General features: G+C 38.3%; 1 protein-coding gene across 1 annotated transcript in view; it reads left to right on the top strand.

Moving 5' to 3' along the window:
• CFAP61 (cilia and flagella associated protein 61) overlaps nt 1-24,785 on the top strand; it is a 91,721-nt gene that overhangs the window by 18,078 nt on the left and 48,858 nt on the right. The window contains exons 9-18 of the mRNA XM_053460634.1: nt 1,923-2,017; nt 2,431-2,517; nt 3,723-3,886; nt 4,698-4,737; nt 5,785-5,924; nt 9,546-9,672; nt 12,592-12,669; nt 13,396-13,602; nt 15,031-15,165; nt 23,183-23,310. Coding sequence (XP_053316609.1) covers nt 1,923-2,017; nt 2,431-2,517; nt 3,723-3,886; nt 4,698-4,737; nt 5,785-5,924; nt 9,546-9,672; nt 12,592-12,669; nt 13,396-13,602; nt 15,031-15,165; nt 23,183-23,310 — 1,201 coding nt within the window. The remainder of the gene's footprint in view (nt 1-1,922; nt 2,018-2,430; nt 2,518-3,722; nt 3,887-4,697; nt 4,738-5,784; nt 5,925-9,545; nt 9,673-12,591; nt 12,670-13,395; nt 13,603-15,030; nt 15,166-23,182; nt 23,311-24,785) is intronic.

The following is a 24,785-nucleotide window of genomic DNA, read 5'->3' as shown; positions in this document are numbered from 1 at the left end:
ACTGGTGGAGGTGGCTGGGACTAGAGGACTGCATTGGGAGGCGGGTGGTCTTGCTGGGGTTGCGGGCGGGAGCGGGCGGTCAGGCACTGTACCTGCTGGTCCTGGTAATCCCTTGCAGTCCCGCAAGGCTGCCTTGGCGCTGCTCCCTCACAGAGTCTCTTCTCTTGCTCCGCCCAGGAACAAAGCGGAGTCACGTGATGTGACATCACTTCCCGTGACTCTGCCTTGTTCCTGGGCGGAGCAAGAGAAGAGACGCTGTGAGGGAGCAACTCGAGGGCAGCCTTGCGCGACTGTGTGGGAAATCTGCAGTTGAGGTAAGGAGGTGGGCTTGATTGGCCACAAATGTGGCGGGAGGTGGCGGGATTGGGCACACATGTTGCGGGAGCGGGCGGGAGTGGAACACCCACATTGCGGGAGCAGACGGGATTGGACAAAAAAATCAGCGGGATTAAAAAAGCAGTCCAGCGCAGGGCTCTAGCTGGGACCTCCACTGAAGCTCATAGTCTCAATAGGTTTACTTATGTTAAAAGCCCTAAAGGTGACGGTTCCTGAGTTGTGTTACATTGCTATGTGCTGGTTTTCCCAATGATGCCTAATTTCTGCCGGTGGTGCTGTATTGCCATGCTAAAAACAGGATTAAGTCATGGTGACAAAGAGAAAGATTGGGATCTGTTGTTTGAGTGGAAACTGGAGTCAAAGCATCCTTTTGATTTCATGACATGTGGGGAGAGAAACAATAATCTGATAACCTTGCTTACAAAAGCAAGGGTCAGAGCAATAAAGGTTATGTGTGACATGTTCATGATAGCTCATTCTTTTGTTCTGATCTCCTAGTCTTATTCTCTGAAATGGAACAAAGGGACAGCTTGCATATCACTCAGTCGCCTTTTTATTCTCTGCAAGCTGCATTTGGACTGATAAGCTGGGTCTATTTGCACCTTAGTATGACCCGTTCGTGTCTGTGCCCCCATTCGCGGCATGCGCTCTCCCATATGGGAGCGTTTCCGCACTAGTGGAATTGCAGCATCTCATGGCTATTTCTTGGAAACTCCCAGGATTAAGTGCTGCAATAAAATGCTTTACAGTATTGTCTAGAATACGTTATCTTTGAGAACTAACAACCAGATGCAGATACACATCACGTTCACTTAAATAAATGGCCATGGGGACGGCAACATTGGAGCTTATGTGTACTTACGGTGTAAAATTGTAAAAGTGGAACAATCAGCTTGAGCATTCTATTGGTTACCATGGTGACGGATTCCCTTTTCACAAATTTGCCCCAAACTTTATACACTTTTGTTTACATTGGTATACCATAAATGATCATGTGGTCAGCTGGACATGTATAATGTGCCCCCCCCCCATTGTGGTTATAACAGTCTCCACTCCTCTGGGAAGGCTTTTCACAAGATTTTGAAGTGTTTCTGTGAAAATTGGTGCCTGTTTGGGTAAATGCACCTCTTTCAAAGCGAGAAGATGGGGAGGTCCATAGTGAGGTTTCTGATTAATTTATCTCAGCTAGACTCTCAGCTAGAATATACATTAAAGTGCAGAGAATGGCTGGAGTGTAACTTTATATGCTTATCTTATACCAGCCCCAGGTCTGCCATTTTGTTGTTTCCTCATACTACAAAGAAATCGTACATGCTATAATTACCGAACCACAGAATCACTTACACGCAAAATATGTGGCTCTGAGTGTTTTGTGTTGGGAAGGCAGCACTTAGACGGGGTAAATGTTCTCAAGCTGGAACTGTTGATGCAAGCCAGCATCCCTATAGCACTCTTTGTAGGATCTGTTTAATTGCTACAGGCGTTTCTAAATATACACTTCTAATAACTCCTTCATTGACTGAGTAGTTTGAACCTTTTACAACTTGCCTTGTTGGTTTCATATGAACATTACGCGTCTCTTTCAGAAGATGTTGTATTAAGCAGACAGGCAAGTCACGGGTCACGGTCGGTGTTATCGCAGCAGTCAGACGTCATCAGCATTCAGGACACAGATGAAAAGGTAAATGAATTTCATTTGGTTTCCAAATAACTAATGTACCATATAACTAATGCTGTTATTCACAGAAAAGGTTGCTTTATCCCAATTCTATCCAGTGGTAGCCTCTGCTATTTAATCTGCATTTACTCTTCTATAACGATATGTTTTAAAAAAAATAATAATAATAATAAAAAAATATGTATATATATATATATATATATATATATAAAATTAGGCATATGATCCCAACTACATCTGAATGATTCCTTAACACATTAAATATTGATATATGTTTTTCTGGTAGTTTGAACAGTCTGGCAGGAAAAAACGAAATAGCTCACTCCTACCTACTCTGCAGAAGCCCGTCTCGGATAATGTGCCGCCAGATCCTCAGTGTATAGAAATTAACGTTTTTCACGTTGACTATTTTGCAGTTGGATTTGAAGTCTGATGAAGTAATACTTTTAACTAATGCCAATGACAACACAGAGCCTGTGGAAGAAGAAGACAATAACTTAGAAGTAGGTGTCTCTAACTCTGCTACACATGTTTTCCTATTTAACTATAGGGTCTTATGACTACCCATATTATTCCCATTCAGAACATATCTGGGATATTACACAAGGACCAAATAAAGTTCCTGATTTTTACAGCAAGAGAAATGGCCGAATAAATAAGCTGAATGGTTCTTACTGTATATATATGTAAGTCGTTTTTGTAACAGGTGCAATTTTCCTTTATGGACCTAATATCCCACACAAACACAGCCTCCTGTTAGTTGGGGTAGCTGGGGGTGTCTATATTTATGTAATTGGAGCAGCTACATTAAAAAACGTTTTAACTTTATTACACCTTTTTTTTACTTTCTGACGGTGAATTCCCCTTCAAATGAAACCAATAAGGAAACAGATGAAATCCACTTTCCTATAATACTAAACTACATATATATATATATATATATATATATATAAATATATTACTGTATTTAATGCCTAAATAAAAAAATACTTATTTGTATACAGGGCTTCCCCTTTAGGAGGATATTTAATGCATTGCAAACAAACCCATAGATATCCCATTCCTCAAGTCATGTTTTTGGCAAGATGTTTTGACTAAAGGAAGACTTGCTGATTTGATATAACATTTTGCTGCTTTAGCTTAATGGCAGCATTATCACATAATAAAGCCTAATAAAGTAGCATGTTGAAAAAATGTAAATTCAAACTAACGTTATCTAGAAACAAGTACTGCAGCTTTCATCACACCCCTCTAAGGAAAAACCTGTATTAAGGTATTCTGTAAGTTTCAGCCCTGCTGCAGCAGCTGCCCTCCTGCTCGTTGGTCCAGCAGTGTTTGCATTGTTGCTTGCAGCAACCAACCAATGACAGGGAAGCGCTCACATCGAGCGGACGCCATGAAAATGTAAAGGGACCACGCATCTATCATAAGCATATAGTGAATATGATAGTAAAAGTTCAAATAAACCTTTCTTTTTCATTTTAAAATTAGTTGTGTCCATTCCTATATGTACACTGTGCTCTGCTAGCAACATCTTAAAATATATAATAGCTGTGATGTAATCTGTACGCTGTAACTGCTTTGTCATAAAAATAGTCCCCTTTTTACTCCGTAACGATCAGCATTTGGTCCTACAATTGGTTGTTGATGAAATAGAAGGTGATTTATAGAAAAAAGAATATGCTTAATCCCTAATCTGTTATTGCAGCAGAAAGAAAAGTTGAGCATGGCTTCGAGTGCAGATGATGCCATCGCAGGTATGAATTACAAATCCCTGGATATAGCGAGCCACCCATTCCAGCCTGTGTACAAAGGTGACGTAACTGCCTTCTGCATCCAGCTATTCTGCATCGATGAAAAGCACCAGACAAGGCAAGTTTATAATTATTATTATTATTTATTGTTTTATATAGCGCCATCAAATTCCGTAGGGCTGTACTATGGGTATAATCGCCACGAGTCTTCGTGTGTGAATTTTCTGTAAATAAAAATAATTTAAATAAACTTGCAGAATGTTTCAGAATGTACTAATCCACTTTTGTGCCATTTTCTAGTGTAAGGATCAAGGATATTTTTTCATAAAAAAAAAATATTTTCTTACTGTATGAAAAGTGTTGACATCCCTAGAAATACCAGACTGGAATGTAAAGAGACATAGCGTTTTAAGCAGATGCAATTGTTTTCCTTTTTACATAGAGAATATGTATTTTCATTCATTTTCAGATTTAGGAATTTGAGAAAAATGGTTCTAGTTTGCTTTGCGAATTCTGGGTCATTAAAATAGTGAATATATATAGATATATATATTTTGATTTAATAAATGTCCAGCTTTTATATCTTCCAATCAATCTGCAAAGAAGATGGTATATAAATAGGATGAAGTTGTAAAGAAAATAAGTTTAATCTTAGTTACTTGAGAACCCATACTCAGAAATTCTGGTCCAAGTTAAAGAGTAATATTATTAAAGTGTAGTTAGTGAGGGACAATATAATATAATATAATGATGTTTATGTAATTTATACCTGAATTTTAGCACTGTGAGTAATTACTCCTTAATTCACATGTGTAGATTTGCTATGGGTATCCAGAGCAGTTTAGGGGATGACCTTTCATTTGTCTTCAAAAATGAATGTACATTTTTATAAACTAATCTAATCTGTTTTTTTTTTATTTTCTTAATAGGTCAATGGATTTTTTAAATTATGTTTTCAGTCTCTTTCCCGTAAGTGTTATCACATGGAAATATTTTAAGTAGTTCTATGTATTTCTTACTACATTGTTTTGGGAAAAGAATTATATAAAAAAAATATTATCCTAATTGTTTTGTTATGGCCATTCCCCTCCCAGTTTGCTTGTCATATGAAAAAGGCCTTCCTCACTGTTCCCATTGTCCAAAATTTCTTGGTATGTCCTCTTCAGCACACCAAGACATTTTGGACAATGCTATGCTTCCAACTTTATAGGAACAGTTAGAGGAAGGCCCTTTTCTATTTCAACATGACTGTGCCCCAGTTCCCAAAGCAAGGTCCATAAAGACCTGGTTTGATGAGTTTGGTGTGGAAGAATTCGACCGGCCGCACAGAGCCCTGACCTCAACCCCATCGAACATCTTTGGGATGAACTGGAACAGAGATTGTGAACCAGTCCTTCTCATCCAACATCAGTGCCTGACCTCACAAATGCTCTACTGGATGAATGGGGGGAAATTCCCACAGAAACCCTCCAAGCTCTTGTGGGAAAACCTTCCCAGAAGAGTGGAAGCTGTTATAACCACAAAGCAGGGACCAACTACATATTAACATCTATGTATTTAGAATGTGAGGTCATGAAGGTATAATGGTCAGGTGTCTGGATACTTTTGAGATTCACATGGACGCTTCAACAAATACAAATTTGACAATGTTTTGCATTAAAAAAAGTATTTGTTAACAATCCAAATTGCAGTTTTAAGAATATTACATAATAAATAAATATAATAAAAATTTAGCATTTCTCATCAATTGAAATCCTTTGTTGTAAATATTTTAAAAACCGTTGTCAAATGTAGTGAAATGTATTAACACAACATATAACAGGTCCTTAAGGACCTTGAGGATGTTGGTTAAAATGCTTTGAGTGTATTCTGCTAAAACATTCCTGCGTGATATAATCCCTTTCCCACACAATAGCATATGTTAGCTTTTATATATAATGCGCTCATGAATTACTGAATGCCAGGATTATGCACCATATCTCATCGAGTGTTTCTTTCTTTTTTATCACCACAAAGGACAAAGACTTCTGCATTATTACAGTACCTCACCTCACCCCCGAGTTCCCTTTGCTTCAAGGCTTTGTCCGTGCTGTTCCTTTAAGCACGAGTACTTTGTCTCAGGAGCTCTATCTCTTCCACCGGGCTGGTTTAATCAAGTAAGTAGAATATGTCCTCTCTTGACGGATCTTTTACACCTGTTCCAGCTTCCAAACAGAAACACAATATACTGTTGTGTGAATCCATTGGCCTTGAGCTATGTAACAAAGTCAAAAGACAATCACCCACACATCTTATTCTGCCTGGCTAAAGATAAGAAATTACATGTTTTAGTCAATTTAATAAATGGATATATGGAACAGCAACACAATGTAGATTTGTTCTCATTAGATCACATATCAATGGATTGTCCAAGGCGTCATTTGTTATCATCTTCTCGGGCTCTCCTCACTAAAGCCAGGGCTGCCTAGATTACAAACAAGACACTATATGAAGGCGACAAAGTCTTACTTATAGCCAACAACATTACTTCTCTTATAGATGGGCCATATGTTTACACTTATGCAATTCTAAAAGTATAATCTAATATGGGTAAGGCCACTTAGTCCCCAGACATAACAGTAAGGCCATTGATGTCCCAGACATGCCTGAGGCCGTCCACAACCATATAATGGGCCACATGCAATTTATGGTCTAACAGCAGTGCTTTTAGAAAGCATGCCTATGTTTTTTTTTTAGTGCAGCCTTACAACTTATGTTTTTCAAATTCAACAAAACAACAAGTTTTGAACACTTTTGCCAGGGCTGGATGGACAATAGCCCATCCATCCAAAGCATGTTTGCTTTACTCGCCTGCAACTTGGTTAAAAGTCTATTAATGTTATGTTGTTTGAAATGAGAGGGTATCCCGCGTGTAGGAGAAAGAGTCTCCTGTTGTACTATGGGCATGTAGGGAAAAGAAAAAATGTCGGTGCGCTAAGCTAGTCAAAGGCTCAATTAATACAAATGTGTAATACGAGGCCTACCAAACAGGTGTAAGCATGCTGCAAGAAACAGTGTATTGGCTGTACAATGTATACAAAAAACAAAAACTGTCTGCGCTTCTTACCCTAATAAAGTTGGCAACAAATATATAAACATAATATAAATGAGAGGTTTTGGTTATATGAATTGGCCAAAGCATAATTAAGCTCACCCGCCACGTCAAGGCACACTCTCAATAGGGTGAGAACCTACTCTCACCTCCTACATAGTGGGCTTTATTAGGGTAAGAAGCGCAGACAGTTTTTGTTTTTTGTACTATGGGCATGTGCAAGGTAGGAATGATTTACTTATGATGCTAATGTGCAGTCACGCCTTACAGGTATGCTTAGTATGTGTAACGCTGACGTGTAACAATCAGTAAGCAGACTCTTTCTTTTGAGTACATCCTCCAACTTACCATCTTTCACAAATAATCACTCTGAACAACCCAGGAACCAGGACTGATCTTAGCATCAGGTATCCCAGAATCATGGGGATGCCAAATGGTGACATGTTTGTCCTAGAGGGACAGGTCTGAATTGGTGGCAGTCCCTACAACACTTTAGTAGGGACAGATTATCCTATTGGGAACAAAATCCCTAAAACATCAAGGCAAAAGAAAAAAACTTGTTTCTAAATGAAACAATAACTGTGTAAAAAAACATAATGCTACCTAACATGAAAAAGAATGGGCTGGGGGGTTTACCGAAGTGCTATATTGACTAGGACTGACCCTGCCAGGAATGGTAGAAGGTCTACAATTATTTTAAAAATAAAAATTTGAAAGAATTATGCATTGTCACAGGTTGTAAGGGGCAGATTGTTATTTAACTTCTCTGAAAGCCACAGTTGAGCCTGGAGTAATATTTGTTAAATAGTTAGTATTCAAAAAAATGTTAGTTTTGTTTTTGGTCCATTAGTTTTTTAAACAACTAATTTTGTTTCCGGCTCTTTCTCCAGTTGAGAAATTAAATTCGTCATCATTCAATCTCTCCACTCTCTAATGGTCTCTCTCATATTCTGATCCCTTTGCTTCATTTTCTGTTGTATTATTGGGCGGGGGGGGGTGTGTCCCTCTTCGTTTTTGGATGTTTGTACAAATTAACAAAATTGGCAAAAATTCATAAAAATCTGAATGGACAAGTCTACCAGATAGTTCACATCATAAGCAAAATAAGAGATGTTCTATGATTTTATTGTTTAGGGATATTTTATTCTAGCGAGAATACATTTTTCTAAGCGGTGTTTCTGGGGAATATGTACTATTTGAGAGGCAGGTTCCTCTGTGTTGACACCAAAGTGCTTTTCTTCTAATGTACTCTTAATGCGATGGATAGTGTTTCTGTTTGTTTGAATGCAAAGTGCATCAGAAAGTGAATGCTAAATAATAAAGCTAATCAAATGGATAATAGGATCCAGACATAGATCAGTGTCGCAGGAGTGAGCTGTAATTAATGAGCACAGATCATAGAGATAAGGACACTGAGCATAATTAATATTAGGACTTCTGCTTATTATGTCTCTGGTGATTTTCTGAAACCCAATGCTTCATTAAAAAAATACATCTCCAGTTCATGAAATGCACGAGGGTACGAGATTTAGGAGACATTGTTTTCAAAAAACCATATATTGGGGTTAGCAAATCCTCACGTTTAAAGATGACATTTTAGAACTTTAGTAGATGGAAGGAGAGAGTGGATCTCTAGAAATCCTGTCCTGAGCTATGTATTAACATAGGCTGTATCCCTGTGGGTGCAATAGGGAAGTGTACACTGCAAGGATGTGAGCCATTGGTTCCCTGGGTGATGGAATAGTTAAACATTATATGGAGGCAGGAAGTGAAGATGTTGGAGGGTAATGGGGTTAATCTATTTGATATTCTGATAGCAGTGATTAGACTGTCAGGCTCCTTGGTATGATGCTTGGTCAATGGCTCATTGGGGAGATCAATAATTTCCTTGTATCTGACCCATTTAAACTTATCCCATGCACCAAACATCCTTCAGACATAGAATGCCGGGATATGATGTATTGTTTTGGCATTCAGAACAGATGATGGATGGTGTTAGGGCATGGTGGGCTGCTTGGGAAGCTGTCCTGGTGTATACACCATTGTCAATAGGTGTCATAAGGATGTTTCCGCTCTTTAAATGGTGTTTAATAGACACCAAAAATAAGTGCATCTTTAAAATAAAAAAACTAACTCTGAAAGCCATTTCATGCTTCTGAAGTATGTTACTTACTTTATTCCCTTACATTTTAAAGCTTTTCCACACACATTAATGGAGCTTTCTAGCATGTTAAACATATACACTTTAGCAGATCCATCATTTTTTATCTTTTCAAATTCAAATGTGTTTGTATGGCAACAACCTACCTTTAACTGATTTTGTGTCACATGACACCTTCCCTGAAAAATTCTGGATGTGGCACAATGTGGCATGATTCAATGATTATTTTCTGAAAGGATTTGGGGATTTAACAGTACTAAGAACTATAATTTTTAATACTGCAAAATATGTGGAGAGCACATTGACTAAACTGAAGGGGTTAATGTGCTTATGGCCTTATAGCTGGTTTTCCCTGAACCCCCACAGTGATACTTCATGTTCTGAGATAATGATTCTGGAAGAATATCTCCTGGGGGCTTTACAATGAATATGAAATCTCTAGCTTTATCAGAAGCTGCATTAATGTTTTTAATTTGCAGTCACATTTTTCACGATGTCACACTGATATTTCTTCTTCATCTTCAGCTCCATACAAGTGCGGGAGGCTAGATCCAGTGATGTCCCAGCTGTTGAAAAACTTTTAGAAACCCTGAATGTTCAGGATGGTGTACTAAATGATCTGAGAATCTACAACCAAGCTCGGAGAGACTCTGTAAGTAACAAACCTTTTAATTGTACGAAGGATTTTGCATGGTGTTTGGCTACAAAACTATAGCCTCATATACAAAACTCGATGTTATAATATATCTATAGACATCCCCATCAGATGGCTTCCTGGAGAATTCAATTACCCCCAGATAAAATCTACCTCCCCAGATAAAAAATACATGTCTAGATCATAGACCATATGGAATCCGCCTCTCCAAAACCTAGCCCCATATAAGATCTAGCCGACTCTCCTTACTGTACCAACAGAATCTATCCTGCCCTACCATACCTCTGGCAGAATCTGTGTTTCCCCCCCAGAGGGGAAAATCGCCAGATAACCAGTGGCAGGCTGTGTCCTACTTGCTGTACAGCAGACATATTTTATCATTTAAAATATGCATGTTTTAAAATAAAGCTTTAATAACCAACACACTCAACAGATGTATTGTAGTTTGTGTAATTACATAGCACGGCATGTTCATTATTAGTCAAAGATACTGTGTTATTAAAATGCACAATGCATGGTCATTACCATTATGAAAGTTAAGATAATTGATTAGCATAATTATACATTGTGATAGGTTGATAATTGGCATATTGATATTCATTGCCTTTATACAGCTTGGCATCTTCATTAGCACAATGTATAATTTAAACATCATTTTATATTGTGTGGTATAATCAAAGGATGGAAGAAGAAGAATGGACCACAAAAGGAAGCACTCACAAGGATCCTGTGTAAGAGCGGAGACTGAATAAATACAGGATCTCACGGATTAAATTGTATTTATGAGCAACTTCCAACGTCTGGACTGTGATGTGTAAATTACTGGTTAATGGATGTGATTTAATTTGTAATCTTCGGTCTCCACTCTTACACTGGATCACCGTCAGTGGACCTTTTTGTGGGCCATTCTTTATTTGTGTATCTTTAAGCAACGGTTCGCCATGAACCTGGATCAAGTGTACATAACACAGTAGGTCCGTGGACTGTTTTTTTTATTTAGTGGTGTTTTAAAAAGGAAGATTGACGCAAAAAAGTAAGATTTATTATTGGTATGATAAACTATTTTGCTTAGGCCTACATGTTTCATTCTGAGGAGCGTATTAAAAATCCCTTGAATTAATTCTCCATAGAACCGTTAAGGGAAGGGTATTTCTTTCATACACTTTAGGAGCCAGAAAACAATTGGAACCTCATTCCCATCACACCTTGTCAAAATTTACTCTCATCACATCTATAAATCACAAATTACTCCCCTCCCTTACATGTCCCAACTCCCACCAGAGCAGTAGAAAAAAAATCTCAACGTTCCTACAGAGTTTAGGTGAATTTGCAGAGTAATTTTACTGAAGTGAGTGAAGGAGCTCATGTTAGTGAGTGGCCAATTATCACCATGTCAGTGAACTTTTATAGAAAGTCCTCTGTCAACAAGAAGAAAATCAGCTCTTAAAAGGATAGATTATATTGATCTCCCTTTCCAGCATTACCCAGGTAACACATTTAGCCTTTTCGTGCCATTAAATACCAAACCATGATAGGGGGTTAGACATTTTGGGAAATCCATTCAGGTTACTGTCATCCAGCAGACATTATCTGAGAACTCTTGTGGTGTGTGGAATAGTCCCACACAATGATTGATACAAGGGCTCTTATTGTGATGTTAACTAAGCACATAGATAATTATGGGGCTAAAGTGAAAAAAATGGTTAATAGTAATGTCTTTCTGATAGTATTTACCTGGACCCATTGTACAGCGCTACAGAATTTGATGGCGCTATATAAAACAATAAATAATAATAATAATTTCACATCCATAGTAAGTGCATGACAGTCCTTCTTCTGCAAAAAGGGTTGAGTTGGCCCTGTATAATGAATTGTTAAACCTGTGAGGAGCATTACCTATGCGTTATACAAGGTCAGCTCAGTCCTTCTTGCGGGAGAAGCTCACTGGGGTTGGACCTTCATCATGTATGGTGAAATCTCAGATGTACCAAAGTATTCTACTCTCCCCATTGTTCTGGCTCAGAGTGCAGGAAGCTATGCTTATTCCTGACACCATACAATGAGTGCATCCATACCTGGCAAAGAGTGCGAGGCAATCAGCACTTTGTGATTATGTTGTTTTCTGAACGCACTCCTTGAGCTTGCTTAGAGTAAAGCTTGCTGTAGGCTCAATGTGGGACCAGATCTAGGAGTTACTAATCGGTAGTAGTGAAAACCACACTGATGCCTGTAATCCTGGCCCTAACAAATTTACTACAAGTGGGACCATTGTAACAGCCGTATGTTTTCTCTAAAAATAATCATGTCAACTATGTTAGGGTAAGTAGTGTCTCCTGCCATAGTCCATTATGTCACTTAGTTACTAAGTGCCAGCCTTGCATCTGTTCCTGCATCATCTGTCAGATTCAGACAGAGATATCACTGAGCTGTGATCATGCGTGCGACTCGTGTACTGTCCGCTTACACGGCGATTCTTTGTGACAGGCAGACACAAGATTATTGTGCTGTGAAGTTAAAGAACTTTTATCTCCATTTTGGAGGGGGACTTCCATCAAAAGTATAACATTAAAATGAGTTTTAAAAAATATTCTATTGTTTTCTGCCTTGAAACGTTTCTAGTTTTCCGATAATACAATATTTTCAGGCATCTGAATATTAGCAATTTGTATGTATTCTAGCTCTGTTATCTTCGACTGTAACGGGAACCAGGAGGTCTACCAGAACGTTCCTGGTTGAGGCTGCCGTCTTCCTCAAATGTTGGCTACAAGATGAGTAGCCGCTCTGGTTCTCAGAGTAAAGGTGCTCTTCTGGGGGGGGGGGTCAAGGCACAAAGAAAAACGATCCTTACGTAAAGAGAACGTGAAATCTTATCTCAGAAACAAGGTATAAATGTGCTTTCTGTGCTGTTGCTTGCAGGATGGGACTCCTGTCCAGGCGTTTGTCGCTGAAGTTGCAGACCAGATTGTTGGTGTCTCTGTGCTCAGAAATGAAGAGGTATCTTGTTTATATTTATTCTTTTTACTTCTAATCTTCCCGTCTGACATCATAACACATTTCCTTCTAACTGACCCCCAATTAAGAGACAAGGAAGTCTGTTCTAACAGACCCAATTGTAGCGCTCCTCCCGTTATGCCCTAGCTGTTGATGCTGCACTCCGAGATATAATATATGTGTGTATCATGACAGCCTATCGAATACCCTCCCTGTTTTGGGGCTTAAAGGCAATAGAATGATTCATTCTAACACATTTTTACCCTGTGGAGCTATTTAATATTATTTTAAATAAAAAATATGGCTCCAGTAACTTCAAAAATGTCCACCATGAACCATGTCTGTGCCTGTCCCTGGATGGGATTAGACTTACTGTACTCAAGTCATTAAGTTACACACAAAAATAAGACTTAAAGAGATGCCAGTCATCATATACTAGTATTGAATACGCTTGAAGCCATACACTAGTTTGCCTGCAAGGATCTTTTGGAGAAGAGCTTGCATACATTGTCTGATCAAAACTGGAGGTAATTGAGTTCTGAAAGGCTATTTTATATATGATTGGCAAAAAGCAAACTCATCACAATGACATTAGTCAGCTGGAAGGGTTACATAATATTCTACTCACAAAAACTTTTTATTTTCTATTCACCTTTTTCCTGTTTTTATATTGCTAATAATGCTTGGTAGTTACTGAATTGTGCTAAAAGTGTTGCATTCTTGCCTTAGGACATTGAATACATCCGCTCACATTACAACATTGAAGATTTTATATATTTCAACCACCACCAACGCGATGAGCATGGACTTCTACAACACTACACGTTGAGTCCTATTTATAAGCACTATAGCAAGCATTTCCTGAAAGAGATTCTCCGTCTTTCCCATAAATCCTGCCTCTACTATCCTGTATATCCACTATACCAACAAAACCAGGTAATGAAAGCATGTCCTTTATTGATGTATATTTACATCCAACATTTTAAAAACGACTTCTTTATAAGGAGCTTATGGGACCATTACTGAATGGGGTGAAGTAAGACCTACTAACGGTAATGATGGTGGATAGATGGGGCTTTCTACTGAGGAGAGTCTTGTGCATAACTGTACTCTATGCCCCTGCTGGCTTAGACCTCTTCATTTGCTCCCTTATGTGGCTCAGTTTCATTAATGAGAGTGCTAGAGACGTGGCCATACCACATTTAAGGAATTGACAAATGTCTTGAGAGTATGCACCTGAGAGGGACCTCTTGTTCTGTACATCATTATTGTCATGTCTTGTTGCTCCATCTCAGAAGGTCTCAAATCAACCCATTAAGCGGTCACACACCAGGTATGTCTTGGGTGAAGATTGTGCTGCCCTAGTCTTAGATTATAATACCCGTAACATAAGCGTGACATTACCAGTGGCAGTATGTGAAACCACGTTTGTCGCTTTTTATTTTTATGACCGTGTCAGAGTCTGTTCCAAGCCAAGATTCAGCATTTTCTTATATTTTATGACAAAAGTGTAACATTCACAATTTTCTTTTCATAAATGTTTCCATGCTTTGGCCAAATTTCACTGTGTCTATATTTAATGATGGTTTAGCAGAAATGATATGTATGTGTATAAACTTTACCAATATTGTTCCTATTGAAATGTTAACATATTCGGAAATGTTTTAGTTCCAAAAAATGTGTAAAAGACACAAGGCACACAAAGAATAGTTTTTGAAGAGCTACAGCTTGAAGGTCCATTTTTTGCATTTACCGATGATAATGCCACCAAGTCAACAATGGCCCTTTCCCTGGCAAACAGGTGCCACCTGGGTCTAACAAGAGCGGCAGCGGCAGAATAACTGTCACCTGTCCACAGCTGCCATCGTTTGGAGTGCAGTTATTAATGAAGAATATCAGGCATGAGTAAACACTGCCGGTTTAAATTACCCCAAATGTCTAACTTTTCGGCGCCTCTTCGTGGTGTGTTCCATGCCAATTCCAGAAAGGTTAGCTTTAAACAGTTTACAAAATGGAATGAGGTCAAATCCAGCTGATTTATGATTACTGCAGCGAGAACGGACCCCTGGGAAAAAACACTGGGACCAAAAAAATGCCATAAAGCAAGCCACTTGTTTATCTACCATTCCCACTGAGATGGTAATGTAATTACTCTCATAATTATCTTCATTAGTGGTGGGTATTATGCGAAACTCATTCCTCTGCTCTAGAAGTATGTTTATTTGCTATTATTTTTCCCTAACCCCCTGCATGCGTTTTGCCAAGGCTGTTAAGAAACTGCGTGTTTGCTAAACTGTGCGACAGACATCTGCGAGGCGTACAGCTGACATTCTCCACGCTGAAGTGTACATTGCTGTCTTTCAGTTTAAGAATCCCTGTGCCCATTCTCTGACATCTGCCCTTCATTACATGGTTCCCGTGCGACCAAGGCGACAGATTGTGTATCCTCTGGAAAAGCTTGGCATAAATGCTCCATCAAAGCAGGTCTCCAAGGATCAGGTGGGTAACAGAAGCTACAGCAGGCAGCGGGCGCTGTGCCAGCCTTCTACATGGTTCGGCAGATGGTATGGAATTACTGTCTTAGCTTGAATAGGTTGCTTCTTAATTACATAGGACCTGATGTTCATACCCTTACAGGCTAAGACACCGTGATTCTCAATGCCCCGATGTTTTACCTTTTAGCAATTATAATAATGATAATAAATCATTTTCTATTTATGTAGATTTTGCTGATATTCTACCCACTTAAACCCCTGTTTTAACATACAATGTATATTTGTATAAAATGGATTTACTTTTATTAACCTAAATAACTAAGTAGCTCCAGACACATTACTTACATGGACATGTCTTGTTGTCACTTATATTAAATGGAAACCTGGCTGTACGTTTCCAGAGGCGTTACAAATGCACATAAACTGTTATAGAATTTGAAAGCAGATGAGAACTATTCGGTCCGTCTAGTCTATAGCCATTATTTTTTTTCTGTAAAGACTCAAACCTTAATCAATACTTGGTCTGGTCTTAGATTCAGGATAGCCAAATGCCTATACCATGCATGTTTAAATTCCCTTGCTGTATTACTGTCTACCACATCTGCTTGAAGGCTGTTCCACTTATCTACCACCCTCTCAATATAGTAAAATATCCATACATTGCATTCCCTCTAGTTTGGGACTATAACCTCTTGTCCTAACATTTCTCCTCCTTTGAAATATACTCCCCTCTTGTATCTTGTAAGCCTCTTAATTCATCCGTAAAAGTACTTTTGTTCTAATTATCTATTGATCAAAGAGGGAGCAGCCAACTTGCATCAAATATTCCGACAGGCAAAGTATGTGCGTGGAAATATTCCCTGAACGGCCGGGTTTTAATACGACACATAAAGCGCGACTGTTTGCAAATATAAAATAATTTATTAGCCAAAGCCTTTGAGAACATCATTAAAATTCTGACAGCTGCTAACCCCTTCGCCACTCACGGCCCTCGCAAAATTCAGCTCTTTAAACAGATTTTGCCCTCGATGGTCGCGATCCCGTTAACAAGCGGTAAACAATGATAAACTAGCTTCGTAGCAATTTACTAATTCTTTGCAATGATATCCTTGGAAAAAAAAAAAAATCTGCAATTTCAAACCTGTTTACTTCCTCACCATCTGCTAGTGTTCTGCAATCCATCTGCTCATCGTAATTATGTAATTATTGATACGAGAAAAGAATAGGCGATATAATTATGTAAAATAATTGACCTGCATAGAAATGTGTTTTTGTATTTTTTTTTCTTAGCTTTTTTTTTTTTGTCATTGCACTTGGTGGCAGGATCAGAATACGCAGCTATGCGTGTGTGTGTGCGTGTCGTCGAGCTGTTAAGACTATGTCTTGGGTGCTGACAGCGAGTGCATTGTGTGCTATATCTACTCTAAGTGGCTTTTCTTGATTACATTGATGTCGTAGAATGAACGTTTATAAAAGGGACAACTAAAAAAAATACTTTCCATGCTTTCCAAGGTGAGTTATTTAAAAGACACTTTATTACTTTGGAAAAGGCCAGAATCTGGACCCACCAGTTGGGATTCTTTTAGCCTTTTACCTAATGCTAACCGGTAAATTATACCTTAGCATTCTGACATCAGCATTCTGATGCGTATATCGTTTTTGTCTTTTAACTCTTTTGTTTCTCATAAGAAAATACACATAGTATGGTGGATGCCGTTCCTTAGATAAGCTATTTGTTCACATTGTTTATTGACAATTGTTTATTGGGCAAACAGGACATAACAAGTAGTGCATTACTTACAAATTTGAGTTTACAGATATAAAAGATGGAATCTGCTCGAATGAGCTAACAATCTAGGAGGTGGGGTATGTAACACAAGAGGTGCAACCCCAGTGTAAAATGTTATTAGATATACTGTGTGTACAGACTAACTGATAAGTAAGAGGTATGGTGGGAGACGGCCGACGGCAAGAATGAGACTAAAAAAGGTGGAGGAGAGTTAATGGTTAGTTGACATGAAAAGGTGTGTTTTAAGACAGTTTTGAAGGCTTGGAGATAAGGGGAAAGTTTTTCCACTTTGGAGGGGAATGACTGATTTAGTGCTTTTCTTAATGAGATTTGCTAATTTTAGGTTACTTTAGTATGCATTTCCCATTGCTTATCAATTAATACATGTGGCCTTAGACTTACGTGGTCTCCTACTTGCTTTGTACTTGTGGTTTATGTAGGTAAGGCGTCATCAGCCATAATTGACAAGGTCAAGTCACACATTCTGAAGACATTTACTAACGTAATACAGTTTTAAGAAAAGCTACTTGAACAACTACTTTGCACAAACTCAGCACCATAATATGTTCAAGGCTAGATGTTCTTCTGGGGGAAAAACAAATGAATTCACCCGTGTCTCAGTATAGGTGGCCAGATTCTCCTTGCGGAAGTATATGGCGGAAAAACGACAATATGTGTTAAAATCACAATGAACAATTGCAGGAAAAAGTAAACAGATAACTCAGTGGTGAGGCTCGTTAGGTAAAGTACTGTTGTATGCTGTAATTTGGTGACCATAGATGTATGTTTAAACATACAAGTAGAGATCCTGTGGCCTATTGTATTACATGTAAAAATCAATATTTATGAGCAAAATGTCCGGGGAAAGGGAAAAATACATTTAGTGCCAACTATTCTAATTGTTAACCATTGAAGGTTCCTTTTTACACGATGTACTGAACCTACTTAATACATAAAAAAAATACATTGCGATTTCTTGTGAAATCTCAGACAATGAGATACCTGGTCAAGTGGTTTTCTTTAAGGTCATCAGACAAGAGAGGTTGTAGACATTTGTCTGCTCCTGAAGTACAGATCGCAAAATAGTACTCTTATCTTTGAATTCTATCACCATTGTACAAGTTAGAAAAGTATTTTAACTGTTTAACTGCTGGATGAGGAGGACATAACACTGTATTCCACGCATCAATGCTATTTGGAAGATACTAATCTTTATTATTTGACTCATAAAATAAATTCTGTAAAGTGAAAAATTAAAGAGACAAAAGAGAAAGGAGGTCCCTCTGAGACCCTAAAAAGTTCCTGTGTCAAGCAAAGAGTAACCCATCTGGTACCCAAGCCTGGCATATCTATGTCTGGCAAGTACAGTGGCTTACTAAGGTCTGAGCAAGACAGGTCTATGACAGCAAGCCTAGAGGGGGAAGCAGCCCCAGGTCCAAGTAACTATGGGCCCATCTTCTTGTTGGGTGATAGGCCTCCTAGTGGACCGCAGCTTTCAGTGAGCCATTTGAGGAGATTAAAGATCTCCTTTTAAACTGGCCCATTTATATTGAGGGGATCTGTACAGATGTCTGTAGTATATTTTACTGCTGCACCAATGTGGAGCACTGGGATATGATGCCAAAGAAAATGGGCAGAGAAATGACAAGAACCCCCTGACATGGTAGGGCACTGCCCTGAGTCACACCCAGGGCAAAGTCCCTGAGCAACTAGGCAAAGATTAGATTGGCTTCTAAGCCGATTAGCCTGGACAAGTGCAAGCCACAGGTGACCCCAGAGGAGTCAAATGAAACAAGTTGCTTTGTGCCAGAAATAGAATTTCCAATTCATATACAGAGCAGTTATTAAATGCTGCTCCTTGACACCTGCTTAATAAATGGACCTTGACCTTTCCATGATTTTTCTTTAACCTTCAGTGCTTTTACTATAATTTAAGGTAAATGAGCTGCAGTCACTTTGTTGTCTAGTAACCAACTGCGTTTACAGATATCCCCCAGCCTACGACGTGTCCAAAGAACCCAAATATCCCTTTCCTTATCGACTTATTTCAAATAGAACATTTTTAAGTCATTGATTGAACTCAAGACCCTCGTTTATTATGACTCTTTTTTTCCTATGTCTTGGAGGTGGTTTTATGGCATGAGCTGCTATCGCAAACACATTACATCTAATGCAATGGGCAGCAATAAATATCCTCGCTGTGGCTGTCAGCATGTTTCCTGCGTTGTTACAATTAGCTCTCATAGGAGAGGCGGCTGTTACACAATCCTCTCAGGCAGCAGATGGCATTGTTAACAAGAATGCTCTGAATGTTTGTCACTTCTATGTATTTGTGAAATTAAAAAGGAAGATGACCTACCTTCGTATGAAAGCAAAATGTCAGCTGCATACAGGTGTTAATGGCGTTTGTGGAAAGACAGAAAAACCATTGTGTTTCAAGAACATGAGCATCTTTTTTAGAAATCTAAAAAGCTGACAAGTAGGCAACAGAAAAGAAATATGGCTTTTCATGAATAAAAAAACAGTAAGGAGATATAACAGAAGTATACAATGTAACGGAGTTAAAATTAGCAGTGGGTAAGAATATAGCTTTTAGTCTTATTTTTGTGTGTATATATACGGTGGCAAGAAAAAAGTAAGTGAACCCTTTGGAATTATCTAGTTTTATGCATTATTTATTTATAAAATGTGATCTACGTACTGTATTTTTTTGAACACTCAATATTTTCTTCATAGTGGGACTGCCAGGGACAGTAAATTATCTCCTAAATTTTATATAAACGTATTTCAACAGTTTTCAATTACTTTCATCCTTTGCTGTTCTCAAAAAAGTTAGGAATTCATAAGGGAAAAAAACCTGCATGATCTACATCCTCACAAGGCCTTTGTATAGAGTGTTTTGTGCAAAATGGTTTGCCTTTTTTGCTTAATTATCCGTCAAACATTACCTCAGATAATTTGGCCCATATGTTTTCCTGCTAACGGGTTGAAAGCTATGGTTCACTGAAAATTTATGTTGCTACACATCAGTTTAGTTATCTTCAACCTGTTTCTAGGAATAATTAAACAAAACCTGTTGCTATGCGCAGGTCATATGACTTTTATCTGCTTAGACACTTGTTAGTGTTAAAGGTTACCGTTCCCTGCTGTTACTGTGAAAATGTCTGCATCCCGTGCATTGAAAGGGAAAAAACCCTACGCAGCAATGTGTTTACTAACACAGTAAAACTGTTGCTTAATAGTTGCATCTGCATTTTATACGTATCCTCCTGTTAGTCCATGTTTATGAAGAAGAATTTAGAAGGAAGCGCTAAAAGTGGAGCAGTTGCCATGGAAACCAGTGGAACTTACCCAGTTCTAGGGTTATTGTCTATGTTAGAAATAATAATATTTCATTATTCAAGAATGCTGATGTTATTTCTCTCTCATGTATTTATTTACTAAGGAATCATTAACAATTCCTTTTAAATTGTGATGAACCCATAAAGTCTGCATATCTCCAAATGATATATTATTCAGTACCATAAATACCTTGGAAGAACGTGTCCCTCGCGAACTTGAATGTGGACCATATAGCCATTCTGTAGAAAATAGTCCGCCACATTTCAGTGTATTTTCTTTCTCTCGTTATGTAGTTTGTTTTACATTATAAAAAGCTTTTTTGCTGTGCGATGTAAGACAAAGTAAAACGGATTGTGATCAGAACTGTGTATGTCATGTGTTATAGTTGATGCTAATTCTTCAGGGGAACATATGTAGTTATGCGTGCTGACAGTTTGCAGAATACATTGACGGTATGGGACCAATCCACCTAATTCCTTATTCCCCGGGGCCAATTTGTGTACTTAACTATTAGATAGAATGAGGATTTCTGAAGCATGGCAGCTGTTGGATTTAGGGCCATTGTGTCATCAACAAAAAGACTTATTTTCTGTTCATGCGTTGCTTTGTTCAAAGGACATACAGGCAGTTACATAAAATAGATACAGTTCATAACCTGCTTACTGTATTCATCCATCGGGTTCCTTTGGATAATGACATTGTAAATTGGTTTTGCTATAGAATTAACATTGTAGTATGAAGTAATACAGCAAGTCCAATAGATTTACAGACATTATATGGGAAATGTCATATAATAAGTGAACTGGGTACACAGATGTTAGGAAAGAAAATATAAGTAATCCAGACACATTTCTACCACATTTATTAAGGTGATTAGTCAATAATGCTATATCACTATTTAAAGCTGTTTTGTCAGTTGTGTACGGGATTGCTCAATATATATATATATATATATATATATATATATCAGTATATTATACACATATTAATGACAGTTTTGCTGGCATTGTGCTTTTGGTGACGAGTAATACAAGCTACTGCTAAGCTCTATATATGGGACCCCGAGGATGGTGGTGTTTCATTTACATTTTTGTGCAAGAAAGTTGGAGAAATATGCCTGACAAATCCACAAAGAAATTTAGAAATGATCTGAAGAAATGAAGACTGTGTTTGAATACGCACATGATCAGATCAAATGTCCTTCAAAGGTACCTTATCTGACCACTGGATGTCAGAATTTATCTGGACATCACTGGAGCTCATAACGTACAGATTTGCCGAGAGATGAAGAAAAAATGACTAATGCGAGGCCACTTGATCATCTCAAAGAAATCAATTTTAGTAATAAAAATGATCAAATATTGTAGGTCAATAATTATAAAAGAAACTACTACAAAGCAGTTAATTTAAAATAATGACCTATTTGAGTGATGGCCACTTTCTAGAATTGGTCTTTTCCTGATTTAGTAGGTTTATAGACTAGATTTGTTTTTTTTCCTCCTGTGTACTTTTCCTTAGATCTCTTTTATGGTAGTTGATAAGTTCCCCACACACCCCCACAGCCCCTACTTGAAAATAAATTGACCAATTAACGCGTTGAATCATTTTATTGATTCACATAAGCCACTCAAGTGTTATACATGGAAAACCAAGACTGATAAAAGGTCCTTAAAGCACTAAAAGTGTGAGTGTGTGTGTGTGTGTGTGTGGGGGGGTTATATTAGGCATTTCAGGTAAAATAGTGGGTTATGTATTAAGAGCAGTTCTGGAAGGGGAGAAAAGTAAATCATTGAATTGGTTGCTATAGAAACCACACCACTTTTACTATTTTGCACTAGAATTACAGTTTATCCATAACCCCACAATTTTGCATTTCCTGCGTGATCTCCAGCATTGAAGTTTCATCGCAAGTACGTTTTGCAGCATCACGTTAAGAACTTTTTTGCGTAAAGGAATAGTAAGATAATGGTAAGGTAATGGATGGGATTTTAAACCTTGATGATTTTTTTCACCATCTAGTTGAGCTAGTTTCCGGCTCTAAAGTAACCCTGATATAACACTCAGAGTTAATTTGGTTGCCTCTAAATTTAGTATGCTTGCTGATCTGATACCAGCTGGTGTAATAGCTGTAATCACAGAGTCACCACATGGCACTGGGCTGGTAGCCATGCACAAAATGTGGGTGTTGTATATGCAGTCATTCTACCTGTAACCACGGAAGTTACCTTGTGTACTTGTATGCATGTCATAGACATGTCCATAGCATGCCCCTCCCCAACCTTTCAGGTCCCCAAAGCACTTTTTGGGGAGCAAGGTAAGAGACAGGAGCATGCACTCACCTTATCACCCGAGGCAGAACACTGGGATATGATGGCATATCCTGGCAAGCAGCTTCAATGTGCAGGCAAGAAGGCTCTGTGAAAGAACAGACCTCAAGCTGGTCAGTGGGGAAGTTTCCCATCGACCCCTTATCTCCCTCGGTAACTAACATACCCACACTTACACATTCTTACACGCTAACACATACACACATTTAGTAGGTCATGCTAACACACACACATACTTATACTAACACATCCTTACACACGCATGCTAATGCATACTCTCTCTAACACACGCTTACACATACACACTCATACAAACTACCTCCCTACCTAACTCCTCTGCTCTGCCCTCATTTAGTCTCTTACCCCCCTTTCCCATCTTACTCTGCTCAGAGCTTTCTTTCTACCTGCTTGCACACACACGATCTGCATTTTTTATGTTCCATTGTATTTGCTGTCTAAAATATATTTGTGAGTTATCCATATCCAACAATGTGTAACTGTCATATCATTGTGATTCATTTTTTTTCTTTTAATAAATTTGTATATATTTTTTTCTTTAACAGCCAGGCTACGCTCTGTACCACATCAATCGAAAGCTTACCTTAGAGCCAAAGATCACCATTAACGCTCGTATCGTGGTAGTGGGAGCCTCTGATGTTGGGATATCTTTTTTGGAAACCCTCGTGTTTTGGTATGTGACATTTTATTTATTAAATTCATAAAATATTGCAATGGTTTTGTTATTAAAATTACAAATGGTCTATTGAATAGGACAGATATAAATATGTCCTCTTCAATAAAGAAAACAGATTACATAGTTTTAAAACTTTATACTTGCCACTGTAATTGGTATTTTAGATAATTTCACACCAATTGAAAGATAATATTGTCAATTATAAGATGTAGGATTCCTTTGCAGTACCTGTTCCCATTGGTAGTATGTATTTTTGGGACACTGAAAGAGAAATTAAAATCTTTTCTTACTTCTTTTAGTGCTAGCAATGAGAATAAATAGCAATAACCCTAGATGCAAATCAATAGACTCATATAGCATTATAGAGAGGATATTGTGTCTGGAATACCCAAATAATGTCTGTATGGTACAAACAAAGACTGCCCTTAATCTTGAAGAATTCAAAAAATATACAGTTTTAAAAGGCAGATGCAGCATCCCTAAGCCAGACATTCCCCATTTTCTCTGGAATATAAGGGCCATACTTAGGCCTGACATATTCAATATAAAAATGCACTTTTCAACATGAGTGGCCATGTAATACAAACAGTCTGAAAGGAAATAGCTACCATTGTGGACTGGGGAGATGAAAACCTCAGACGTTTAAATGGAGGACATATAAAGTTCATGTTCTTCTGACAGCATGTATAAGTACTGCCTTCCAGCACGTGGGATGTATAAACCTACGGAAGGAGTCAGTTACTCGTTTATACATCTCACATATCGCCAAGCAGTACATTGCATAAACCTCCCAACAGTCCCGGGACACCATTCAAGAGACAGTATCAATTTTCTGTCCTGATCTCCTCTGACCAGCCCAGGGAAGTGAAAAATCAATGGGGCGCTGTGTTGTTGCAGCTCAGACCTTCGTTACAAAGTTTGTCTCATTGTGACGCGAACATCTCAAGGTTGCTATTTGAGTAGGGTGAATTGGTGGCCACGCCTTCCAGCCTACCCACCCCTGTACTGGCCCGCCCCCTCCTGGGAATGGCCACACCCATTCCCGCCTCTTGTCACAAACCCCAATACAGGTATCCCGAGTTGGACACCTGAAATGTTGGTATGCTTTATATGTATTCGTACACGCACTTATTCTGCACCATATCACATAACACCCTGTTGCAGTTTGTCAATGCAGTAAATTGATCTGTGGTTTGCGTCTTGTATTTGGATAAAGAATAGATTTGGGTTTAGCCAAGCGCTACATCGTGTAAAGACTATAATGTAATAGCTTATAGTTGGGTTCCAAGAATAGCTATTACATAAAAATGAACACCCAGTAAATAATGTAAATCAAGACTTAAAGATCAACTACAATGTCTTATAGGTAAAGTTTTCTTTATCATTTCAGTTTACTGGGCAGCAAAGGGGAAAAAAGCAAGAAAAACCTGTGTATATCCGTACCAGTACATTATCGGAGTGTTAGCAAATTC

Source organism: Spea bombifrons, chromosome 3, assembly GCF_027358695.1.
Source record: "Spea bombifrons isolate aSpeBom1 chromosome 3, aSpeBom1.2.pri, whole genome shotgun sequence".
In the NCBI taxonomy this organism is placed as follows: domain Eukaryota; kingdom Metazoa; phylum Chordata; class Amphibia; order Anura; family Pelobatidae; genus Spea; species Spea bombifrons.
The sequence above is the reverse complement of the archived record's forward strand: the minus strand, read 5'-3'. Positions and strand labels throughout refer to the sequence as shown.